Below are 12596 nucleotides of genomic sequence, written 5' to 3'. Positions count from 1 at the left end.
CCGCCATCACTCCTGATGGCCAAGTAGTCCCCATTGGCCATCCATGAGGAATTTCAATATCCAATTGTGCCACCACCACCAGCCCAATCGGGTGGGGCTTCAGTTTCAGGTGATGGCAATTGCCAGCAGCACTTCGCAATCGGTGGCAGTCGAGCCACGTCGTTCGCTTCATCTCAATGGTGGGGATTTGCCAGCCGATGTGGGCACCAGTCGAGGAAATGCCTGACACGGACTTGGCTTGGTAGATAATAGACGTTAAATATTTTTCGCAGGACATTTACTATTAGACACCACATTAGGGTTTAGAAAGTTATGTCTGTTAGTAAATGATACTGGGTCTCCGTCATCCCACCGTAATGGAATATCTAGAGCCCTTAGTTCGCTTTTTCGACTTTTTTCCGTCATTTCTAATTGGAGCAGCGGTCTTTTTTAAAAAAATATATTGACTTGATTATATTTGCAAAGCATACAAAATATTTATGTAAATAGAAATTCGTAAAAGCATTTCACAAACCTTAGGCAATCTTAAAATCTATTAACTACCAAGTAAACATTAATATCACGCATAGGTTCATTTTCCAAAAAAAAAAAACAATTGCTAACTACAGATTATTTACACTTAAGTATTTACATAAACAACAATTATAATTAAAAGTACTTTCTATATAATTTGGCTAAAATTGTTCACATTGTTGGCGCACTCTCTCTCCTACAGTAATTAATTAGAAACTCAATCCCGTTGCGTGCTCTAAGTCATATCTATGGATTTGGTCTATTATCCTATTATTAATAACCTCTTTAACATTATTTGACCATAAAAAGTCATAATGATTCCAATCATCGAAGGGTATACGATATAGATCGGCACAAGGTAATTGTGAGGCCAGATATTCAACATCTTCCACTGCCGACATATAATCATTATCGCTGTAGTACATATGAACACAACTGTGAATATTTTGTACATTATATGAAGGTGGTGTGGACTGTTGATAGATGATCTCATTCTGCTCCTTGCCATGATCATACTGCCGAAAATCTCCGGATGTATATAACTGAAGGTAGTGAATAATTTGACTAGTTGAGGCTCCTGCCGGATGTGTTTCACACACATCAGTTAAAAAGAGTCTGAAATCGCAATGAATGTTTGGTATCAGTTTGATTATAGGTTTAATGAAAATCTCTATTCTTACATGATTCAAGTGTCTTGTACCCCAACCACCGATGAAATCGAGCAGACCCTTACACAGGAATTTAAACATCGATCCTTCCGAGCAGACATGCTCACACATCAGTTTCTGAACCTTCGTGATTGGCAAGAGTTCCATGCTGCCTAGCACCCAACTGAGAAAGGATGGTGATCCCAAGAAAATTCCACCCAACTTCGATAAAATGAATGAATGATATCTCATAAAGGCAATGGGGGCCAATAAATGCACCGATCGAACTTTTTCATTGTACCATGGCAGCGAGGACATTAGCACAAAGAAAGTTGTTGTTCCCTGTGAATGGGCCACGAAATGCAAAGACGTTTGATTACTCTCCGACAGGCTGTAGTCCAGCATGGCTGCCAAATCATAGACACCAATCTCATGCCAACTGAATTTCCAAAAATCTGAGGTATCTGGATGTAAACTCTTGTGTTGGCGCGAATACGTATTACCGCGAGCATTGCCTAACCAAACATCATAGCCGGCATCGGCAAACATGTAGGCCAACGAGGTTTCAGGTCCATTGATAATCCAATCATCGGAGGCACACAAAATGCCATGTTGTAGGAAAACAACTGGTTTTTTCTGTCCAAAAGTTTCATTCAGTTGTTGACGTTTCGGTGATGTGGGAATCCGATAGATGGTAAGTATATAATCGTCCGGTGTATGGACCGTATGCTCCTCAACTGGATAATTGTGATTCGTTATGAGAGATGCCTGGAAAAGGTATGAGAAAAAAGATTGTTTCAACATTTTTATAACTCATAATGTATGCAAGTAAATATTAATAATAATAATGAATAAATTTAATGTTTTAACAAATGCTTATGGATCCTTAGATAATTATCTAATTATCTAGTTTTATGTGCAAACAAGAACTAATTTTCTTATACAGAATATTTTAAAATCTGTTAAAAAAAGTAGAAAATTTTTGTTTAAACTTTCTATAGTATACTTTTGGGTGCCTATTTTCCAACCCCAGATCTCCAGATTTCACAAAATCTGGACGTGATGGGCAAAAACCAAGTATGCAGTCAGAATCAGCGTACCCGAATTAGTTAGGAACACATCTCAACTTAACGTCAGCAAAAATCATGTCGGCCTGTGTAATTTTTACTACAGTCTAAATTTCTATATGATATAATCGTAGCAATATTCTAAAAAACTTATATGAAAAACTTTTAAATCTGAATTTGTTTTTGAAAGTAATTCTGATGGGTTCCAAAAAGCATTTTTCAATTATGTGTAAGGTTTGTTAATAAATGTTAAACCGTGTTATGGGTCAAGTGGTCTACTTTTTAAGGTCTAATATGTGACAAAACAAATTAAGTAGTTTAGAATAAAACTCAGTGAATAAACTTCTAGTTAATTAAATCATTAAAAGTCTGAAAATTTCACTTTCGGACGACAATATCGTGAACAGTAAAAAAAAAAGATCAGAGTGAAATAAATTATCAATAATTTTTTTTATATCAATTAGCAACATTTACACTCAGTTTAGTTTAAATAAAATTTAATTAAATTTAATTTAATTATAATGTATTCAAAAGAAAAGAAAACGAAAATTAAAAGTGTCTAACCAGGAATTGGGAAAGAAAAAAAGAAAGCAAGTTAAAACAAAAGTTGCTTAAGTTTAGCAATTTTCTTTTTAAACTTTCTAATGCTAAATCACTTAAATAAGACATTGATGCGTAATACTTCTTATCTTTTAGTATAACTAATGCTATATCTAATTTGATCTCTAACTCAGGATATATAAACGACAAAAAAATGTGCTCCAAATAGCTCCCCCTTCTCCTGTTTTAATAGTGTGTGGAATTGAAATATTAAGGTTTAAATTTTATCTGATTAATATGTTTAAAGAGTGGGTATATAAATGTTTCGATTTCGAAATTGGAAGAAAAGTACGATCGTTACTTAAAAACCTACGGAGCGAATTAAAATTTATAAGGATAAAACCATAAAATATGTTAACTTTTTCTTGTTTCCTATCTTTATGTTTTTAGCAAATCTATCAAAATTTCATTTGCATTGATATCTTGAGAAATAAGCTTTTGTCCGAATTGACATTTTCTATCGCAGCGATAATGACAAAAAAGAAAAGAACAAAGCATTAACGATTGCCAACGACGACGCTTTGGGCCAAAGTCCAATCACATAGGGCGCGTCATAGCCGAGAACAGCCAACGAAGACGATTAAACTTTAGAATCGGCGCATGTCGTGGGCGAAGAGTTATAATCTTGTGTTTTGGTATTATTTTTTTCTATACCCTGCGATTCTTGTAATATAATCTTGTGTTTTGGTATTATTTTTTTCTATACCCTGCGATTAAAGAGTATATTTAACTGTTCAGCCAATTAGATCATATCTTATGAAGTATACACATGTATAATAATTCAAGTTCTTACCAAAAACGTATGCGATTATCAAATAAGATTGACTATCATAATATTTTTTTTAATATTAGCTTTCAATGACTTTGCTGAGGACAGAAATAGTAGAATATATAAACTTATTTAGGGAAATTCAATAGAAGAGATATATGTAGATAAAAGTTTTGGTAATAAAGGAAACACATCAGAGAGACAAATTTTGTGTATTTAGAGTATGATTTACTTCCATGTATACATAGTAGACTTCTAGTTAGGTACATTTCAACCATGACTATGACTTGTATTTTTTTTGGCAAACTTTTCTTTCAGCGATTAGCATTGGAAAGGAGAGGGCTAATGGTCAACACTTTGTGTTATGTATTTAAACTTCTTATCAAATGTAAGGGGAAAGCGGGACAACAATGCTGATAGTTAGTTGTCGTGGCTTTTGATGATCGGCATCAGATGGGGTGATCGCTATTGCCATATACTACATATACGTGGCCCCCATATAACATATACATACATATACGCATAAATATAAGAACTTTTTTTTTTTTTTTGTTTTGCTTTGCTAATCATGCGCACGAACGGAAGCAATTTATGTTTATATATGTATGTATATATACACCTCTTTCTATATACATACATAGGAGGTAATCTGTAGTGTATGACGCGCAAGTTTTTTCCCCTGTTTATCAATTATGTATTGCTTAGAAATGGTTTAACCGCATGTCATATGCCAAAATTGATAAAAAATGAATTTTTTGTTAGTTTTATATGCATGACATCGATCAGGTGTGTGTTGATTGTGTGTGATATCATCTGATTGTAAATGGGTGTGTCTATCTTTCATAAGGCTGAACAATTTGTATTAATAATATCACTAATTAGTATTCATAATGATCTAAATTGGCCTGGAACTGATTCTGTTATATAATAAACTACGTAGTTATGGTTAGATTACACTTGAATTAATCTGGCATTATTAATTAGAAACTTTCTTATCTGTGGGTGTGGAGGTCTTCAAAATTAATCAATTCGTTCTAGAAACTTTTTCATCTCGTTTTTTGTATTAACTTCGTTTGTTTTAAATATCCCTTTCTAATCTCAAGTTCTGTCTGTTCACTCACTTTATTTGATTATATGTAGATCTAAATTGCAAATCTTAAAACTAAATGACTACTTAAGATCTGAAGTCTTTAGTTCCTATCTTATCCGTTGCCAAGTCGCCGATTTTACCTGGCTACTTTGCTTTCCCACAAACAATTCATTCAGTTCTTTGTTGGCCAAATAATCTTTGAACTATACCATAAAAAATATGACAAATTCGTTCGAGAATCGATGATATTTTCCGGTTTTTATTTTGTTTCTTTTGTTGTTTTGTTGCAGCAATTGCTGAGTAAGTAGTTAATATCTTATCAAACAAAGTACAAAAAGTAATTTCATTAAATTGCAGACTACTGCAGTCTGACACATGTTCATCAATGGGCGATAAGAATTTTGAATACTTAATCTTAAGTGTCATTGTCACTGTGGGAATATTCTATGCATGGTAATTCGAATGCCTTAAGTGAACAAACTTTGTTAAACTGTTAAGAATTAAAAATTATCTATTATACATAGTACTATAATAGTTTAGTACTTAAACTCCTTTTTAGTCTTTTGTTTGTTCTCATTATTCCCTGTAAAGGGACGGTCTTTCTTTCCTCTTTATGATCTTTGCTTTGGTGAATGTTTGGACTTTCAATTCATAAGACAGTTTTAATTTTATTTTGTAAGTATATTTAAATTTTTGAAAATTGATTGCAGAATCTATTTGACAATGTTATTTGTTAGACAACGCTAGTTTTAAGTGAAATTGTCATGTTTAACTTCAACTTCTAGATAAATAGAAAAAATTATTGCAATCATACGATTGGAACCACTTATTAGAATATACATTCTTATTTTTCAACTATTTTTATTTAGATAGGGTCCAAAATTTCAAATCTGGAGAGTTGGATACGATTGGTTGTAGAAAACCGCAAAATATTTTTTGGTTGAAAAACATTTTTTAAAATTAATGCATTCAAAAACCTCATGATCTATCTTAGATCTTAGATTGCTCATGATCTAAGATCTTATTGCTTCTATTGAAATGCATTATCAAATTTGTTTATTTTGGTATTTCAGCTGGAATTGTGACAAGAGTATAATAAGTAAAGTTATATTTGGCTTGTTCTTGAATATTATTCTATCCATCAATCAATCTAAAGAGCTAATAAGTTATAGATATAACTAATGTAGCTGAGGTCAGATGAGTCTTGATATCGATCATTAAGGTGTTAAAGAGAGTAAATATTAACATGGAGATAAAGTAATAATCCCTTTTAATTAGAAATTTGAAAGTGAAATTCTTATCTAGTTTTGGTATAAATAATTTCATGAATCTCTGATCCCTTTCATGTCAATTTGATTCTAATGTGTCCAACTTAAAAAACTGAATAAACTCATTTTGTCAAAGACTTTTTTATCATCCGAACTTTTTAAACGAAATATTTGCCAAACAAACAACAAAATTGCTTAATTTCATTCCAAAGAGTAACACAAAAAATAAGCACGAAAATATTGCGTAGATTTGTTAAATATTTTAACTACATTGGCTGGTTAAACAACTTGCAACAACTTTAAGAAACTTGCTCTTACCGTCACTTTATGGCCATCCGCGGACTTGATTTGCCAGCTGAGGAGTAGTAAGAGCAAAAGTAGTAACAAAACTGATTTGCAGTTATTGTTAATGTTGTTGTTGTTGCTGCTGCTGCTGCTGCTGCTGCTACTGTTCGTGTTGCCGGTATTGCTGGTGTTGTAGTTGGCTTGTGATTTTGGCCATTGCATTAACAGTTTGTGCAACATTTTGTAATAATAATTTTGTTTTTTTTTTGGCTTAGAGCTGAGGAGCGGAACAAACTTTGCAGCAGTGTTGAAGTGAAGTGGAGTGTGGTGGGACCTCCAAAAATTACAACCAACTGACCCACTTTACACAACGTTTGGCCAATTGCAATCAATTTTAATTTACACCAGAAGCAAACACCACTCTACGACCACGGCCTGTTCAGTTAGCCTTACGAATTGATACTAAACTGCGAATTATTTTTACTTTGTTGTATTAATAATTTTTGCTGGTTTTTATTATTACTTTACTTTGGTGGTGTGCGTGTGTGTGTGTGTGTGAGTGTGTATTTGTGTTGAAAATAGTTATAACACGCGCTCTTGCTTTGATTTCACTTACACTTTTGTTTTCACAATTGTTTTATACATTGGTTTTTATTGTTTTTGCGTTCACTGATAAGTCATGATTATTGGTGGGGTCTCTTTTATATATTGATATATGTATGTATATATATTCGTGTGTAGCATACATATAGGCGTGTCTCTGACATTTAATCATTCATGCATTGCACTTCAAGTGTTTATACTATACGCAAATTGTACGCATAAATATATTGTTTATTATTAATTATGCGTAAGAATTCTCCTTGGCTCTTGCCCGATTTCAAATCATTCATAGATCAAACTTAAGGATTTTCCTTCATTCTATTAAATGATGGCGCGTGCCTTTTCCTTTCTTCTTCAAGGGCACAAAGGTCTCTATGTTAGTCGGAAATCTATACTTGTACTTGTACTTATATATAGGTAGGTATAGTATGTATAATTTGTATGTCTGCTGATTAGAATTCGTTTTACCGGCTGAACTCGGACAAAAAAGTGACGTCAATGTGAACTTTTTGGACTTGTCCAGTTTGAATGTGTGAGTGAATGAGGAGAGAAGAGGGTATTCAACTGTAAGTAAAATGAGTTTTGAGAAATGTTAAAGGTTTTGTATTTAGTGTCATATATCAAGCAATGGGAATTTTAGAGTATCTTATGTATATAGCGTCGTGTGAGTAAATCAATTCAAGTGCCAAATGAATATCAAGAATATGTTGTACAATAAATTAAACATTTAATTGCCATCTATTATAAGCTAACACTAATCAAACGATCTTTGGTTCTGATATGTGGAAAGGGGTGTTAAAATAGTTTTACTTATCTCTAACTACTTGTACATTAGAAGAAAACATGATAAGGCATTAACAATTTCTTCTTTCTAATCATTCGTTAAAAATGTTTAATTTGGTTTAATGTAAAGGGTATCACCTAGTCGTTTCCATAGTAAGTATAAGAAGTTTTCTCAGCAATTATAATACAATAGTAATTAAATCTCATTATATTCGTTTTTCCTCCGAGAAGATTAAAGATTTGATGTATTATTTCATTTTTTTTCTTTTTTTTTTTGGATTTTAAATTATTATATGTACTACACTTCCATATCTATAAACTGAAATCTTCTTAATAACAGTTCACAGTTCATTAATTTCTCAAAATATATCTAATTTCAAATGTTTAATTGGATGACTAAGAGTATCAATTAAAAAAAAAGTAATTATAAAAATTTAATTAGTTTTTGTGATCACATTGAACTTGTTAAATATAACAAAGCCTTAAAGTTTTCCACAAAATATGGTTTGGAGAATTTTTTAAAAGGCAACAAAATTAAAATAATCTTTAATTTCATTCTTCCATTCGAGGTGAGACTATTTACATGTAATTAACATAAAATTTAAGTATTTATATTGTGAAATATTGTATCAATGATTGAAGTCTTTTCTAAGAAGATTTTCAATTAGTTTTTAAAATCTTAAACAATTTTTTATTCATTTAATTTTTTGTAATCTAAGGAAAATATATAAAAAATAAATAAAGTTTAAAAATATGTTTATTACTTTGTTATAAATTCAAATTATTTCATGAATAAAAACTCAGTTTTAATGTTAATGGACTAAAGTTAATACAAAATATGGATTTTAAGGGTCAGAGTGCGCAGAATTCTGAATTTTAATATATTAGTTAGAAAAGTATTCGTCTTTTGTAGACCATAACTAATTTGGCGCTTCTAATATGTATATGTTAGACTATAGTAGAATCAGTCTAAAAGTATTTTTCACGCCTTTAGTGGAACCTCTATACAAATGTTCCAGACTAAAATGATAACCATACTCTTCTATATGCTTAGGTTTGGTCATTTTTTCACTTTCTAAACAATTTGTTTGAGTTATACATATGCCAAATTTTAACTCGAAAGCCATTGAGCTAAATATGCAAAGATGACCTAAACTGCATCATTTCTGAGAATTGCTAAGAATCTTCGCGAATAAACGCCGAGAATAAAAGATACCCATACAAGTACATACATATGTGTGTGTGAAATATCTTTTCAATCGTTTAATGATGTAATCATTAACATCTTAAAACTAACATGTTGCTAAGTGAAATATACAATTAATTATTTCCTACTTCCGCTGCTCACATTACATTCCACAATAATTTTAGTCAAGTCCAAAAACGTGATCAACTTATTCCAATTTTAATTGTCAACCAAATTGTCATGTGCGATATATCAATTATCAAAGATCATGTCATCATAATTAAAGTTCGACCAACCAACTAACTGTGTCAGTTTCTACTAAGCCTTTATCTGATCATTCAATCTATGGGGTTCAATAAACTATAAATTCCTCTGACGTATTTGTGTAAATATTTTAATTGATTACCTAAAGGTGTTTACATTAAACAAAAATGCTGATTCAATTTATTTTAAGCTGAGCTCGTTAAAAGCTAAATGAAAAAAAAAGAAATAAATAACAAATGTTTCACAGCTCAATTGATTATGGCAACTAAAATAAAACTTTTTAGAGCTGAATGAATGAAAATGTTCAATTGGTGGTAGTTTTTCCGCTGCTCTTATATTGGGTAAGGTCTTAACATTTTCACATTTTTTTGATAAATACCGTAACTTAAATGAAAAGTATTTGGGAAAAGTAATACTTTAGAAAGTTTGCTTTTTTAATTGGATTTGGATAAGTATACAGATATAGACTGATTGGCCCATGTCTTTTAGTTGTGACTTTCTTAGTAGGACCATAAGTTAAGATTAGTTTGTGTTTTATTTCCTTGATTTGAGAAGTTTTAACTATGGCTTAAACGAACTTCAGAGTATTGTTTGTATTTGAAAATCTTAAGGGCAAACACACAGTAAAGTGTTTTACAGTCACTTGTATTTTTTACAGATCACTGAATCATTTGAAGAAATTGAATCACAAAAAACACTATTTTATTTGCACTTCAAGATGATTTATTTAAAGGCAGATGACCACTCAAAATTGCAGGGTATAGAGACTGTGGCACATTCGAGACTACCCCCGACACTTTGATTATTGCATTGTGTCAAACAAGTTGAATGAAATTTTCGTCAGCGTGAAACGAAAGTCAGTCATGTCGTGGCGAGTTTTTCACAGTTTTGTTTGGTTTGTTTTTTTTTTTTCCAAAATAAATTGAATGTGAAATGAAATAAAATTTGAAGACACACCGGTTTTTTTTTCAGTTTTTTTTTTGGAATGATTCGCTTGTCTAGGCGTAAATTGTCAAACTAAAACTAAAACTAGCTTAGACGTGCCGCATTGGTTGAATTGGAAAAAGCTTATTTTGGCACGTAAAAGCTTTTGGCCCCGGCGATCTGCGTCGATCCGATCATAGCAAAATAAAACTATATATGTATTATAGTATATAAAGCTCTCTCTTTCACTCTCTTTCTCTCACTTGCTCTCGCGGAAGCAAGCGATTTGTACGTGTAAATATCAGCTGTTCTTGTTGTTGTTCTATCTAAGAATTTTGTTTACAAACAATTACTTAATACGCCTCATGAAAACATTTTCTTATTTTTTTTTTTTTTATTGTTTTGATATTTGATTTGCCAAATGATATATGGGTTAAAAGTCAGGGTAACTTTATGCATACATATATGTTCCAGCTGGGTCAAGTTCAATTTAACCGGTTTTCGTGCTTTCTTTGCAAAAAAAGACACAAAAAATGTACCTCGTCTAACGTGTTTCGACCACTTTTGGCGCTCCGGCCAAAATTGGACTTGGTATTGTAATTATATCATTTTGCAAACAAAATAAACAATAAACAACGTCTCCGTTTTTCAAGGTTAGCATTTAATAATCCATGTGGGCAGTAATTGTTTTGAACGGTTACGTTAAGGTAATGAATAATGCGTGTAATGGATCGCCATTTGCGAAAATTGTTTGTTTACTTCTTTGCGGTGCTTGGAACCGATCAACAGTCAAATCAATTTTTTTAGGGAAACTACTGGAATTATCTTTGAATCCATACGCACCGTTGCCTTGGCTGAACTTTGACTGGCCATATATTAGACTGCACAGTTTTGAGCAGCATAGAAGTCGTCGTTTATCTGTAAGCTTTCTCGGGTATAATTATTAACTAAAATGAAGTAAGTCGTCTCGCCGACTTAGGTATACCATGTCCCAGTAAAAGAAATATGTAGTTTTACAAGCATAACTCAGTATCTCGCTCACTCAAGTAACTATCTAATGTTTAGCCCATTTTAATGAAAAATATGTCATTCGACGGGAAATTAAATTAATTTCCTTTTGTAGTTCTATGAAAAAAGCACTTAAATATGAATCAGTGTCGGAAAATGGACTCGCCAAAGGGACTAAAGATTTCTATACAAAACTCAACATTTTCAATTGGCTCCATTGGGTATGCAGTTTATCTTCGTTTTTCTAGATCTATATTTTCTTCAAAGATTTTATACTTCTATCTGTAATATTTAAGATTTTGGAAAAAAATCTTAAATATATGCCCCCAAAAAACGGAATTTTCTTTGTTTAAATGTGAGAAAAAAGAATGTAACTATGAAGAACATTTTTTACGGTTCATCCTCTGAATATAATACCCGAAAAAATACAGAAAAAATTATTCCATTTAGTTATTTAGAAGCCGAAAAAATCAGAAGTAGAGTCAAAAAAAGGGATTAAATTTGTGTGCACCACTGTATACATATAAGCACCTTAGCGCCGCCACCAGCCAATGGGCATCTCCGGAGCTATAAAAAAACGTTTATATGCACAACTCGCATATTTTTTATCTGATTTCAACAAATTTGGAAAATAGAAATACAGAAGATAATCGAGTTTTTTCAAGGCATCTCTACCAAGCAAGTATACATACCAACTTCGGTATTCATCAAGAATATATTTACTTTATTTACTTTGATAGACTACAATTTTGTCAACATCAGGGACTTAGATTGTCAGTTGGTGAAGTTCTCTTTCAGTTTTTCTTGCAAGAAGTCTCAGGAAAGAATTTACGATCTTTAGATAGAATTCTATAGTCCAGCGACAATTATGCGTTGTTGTTTGAGATTGGAAACCTAAATCTTCCAATTTACTTTCCTCTGTATTGGTCATGATTCCTATACTTGATTGCTTGAATTCTAAGACGAACGGCGTCATATTTCTACTATATAATATAAAAACTATAGAAAAATATATGATTATTTGTTCAATTCACAGTTGATATTGGAATATTGAGTTTATCATCTCGTGGAATAGTTGGGTAAGACTCGACGAAATTTTTAAGAGCACTCAAATTTAGGGAAATCAATTTAATCGATGAGAGTGAAACTTCCATCTTTAACCGGCTAAGAAACAAAAATTATATAATATCAAATATAATACATATACATAAGTCAACTATTTTTTGCTTTACAATTTTTGTTCTGTCCCATTCATGTTTGCGTCAAGTTGTCCATACTTTTGAATTGTTTGTTTGTATCAGGGCTGAATTTGAAAAACTTTACCAAGGACAAACTCTCGTTTGAATGAAGTTTTGACAGTTTGGTTTAAAGTTTTATCTTTAAAAAACTTACTTAAGAATAGACAAATATTTTGTAAATCTATAAAGTTTGTTGTGCGCTTTAATAATTCAATTTGTTGAGAAAAAAAAAACCGAGTGTAATTAAGTCTTCTGAAAAAAAGAACTTTATCAGTGGACTATATAAATTATACTGACTGGCACTCATTTCTCTCTTCTTCTTTCTCACTCACATGTAATATTTATTGCGTG

The 12596-nt window shown here is 31.7% G+C and overlaps 1 protein-coding gene across 1 annotated transcript; it reads right to left on the bottom strand.

Moving 5' to 3' along the window:
- Nucleotides 1-6: 6 nt before the first annotated feature.
- On the bottom strand, nt 7-10078 carry LOC137572747 (lipase 3). The gene is made up of 4 exons (XM_068284546.1): nt 10033-10078; nt 6273-7406; nt 1195-1928; nt 7-1128 (listed from the first exon to the last, which is right to left on the bottom strand). The coding sequence occupies exons 2-4, from the start codon at nt 6477-6479 to the stop codon at nt 723-725; spliced, it is 1347 nt and encodes a 448-aa protein (XP_068140647.1). The 5' UTR covers nt 6480-7406; nt 10033-10078; the 3' UTR covers nt 7-722.
- Nucleotides 10079-12596: the final 2518 nt, after the last annotated feature.

The sequence above is a fragment of the Drosophila tropicalis genome, unplaced genomic scaffold, assembly GCF_018151085.1.
Source record: "Drosophila tropicalis isolate 14030-0801.00 unplaced genomic scaffold, ASM1815108v1 contig_393, whole genome shotgun sequence".
Taxonomy (NCBI): Eukaryota; Metazoa; Arthropoda; class Insecta; order Diptera; family Drosophilidae; genus Drosophila; species Drosophila tropicalis.
This window is presented reverse-complemented; position numbering and strand designations above follow the sequence as displayed.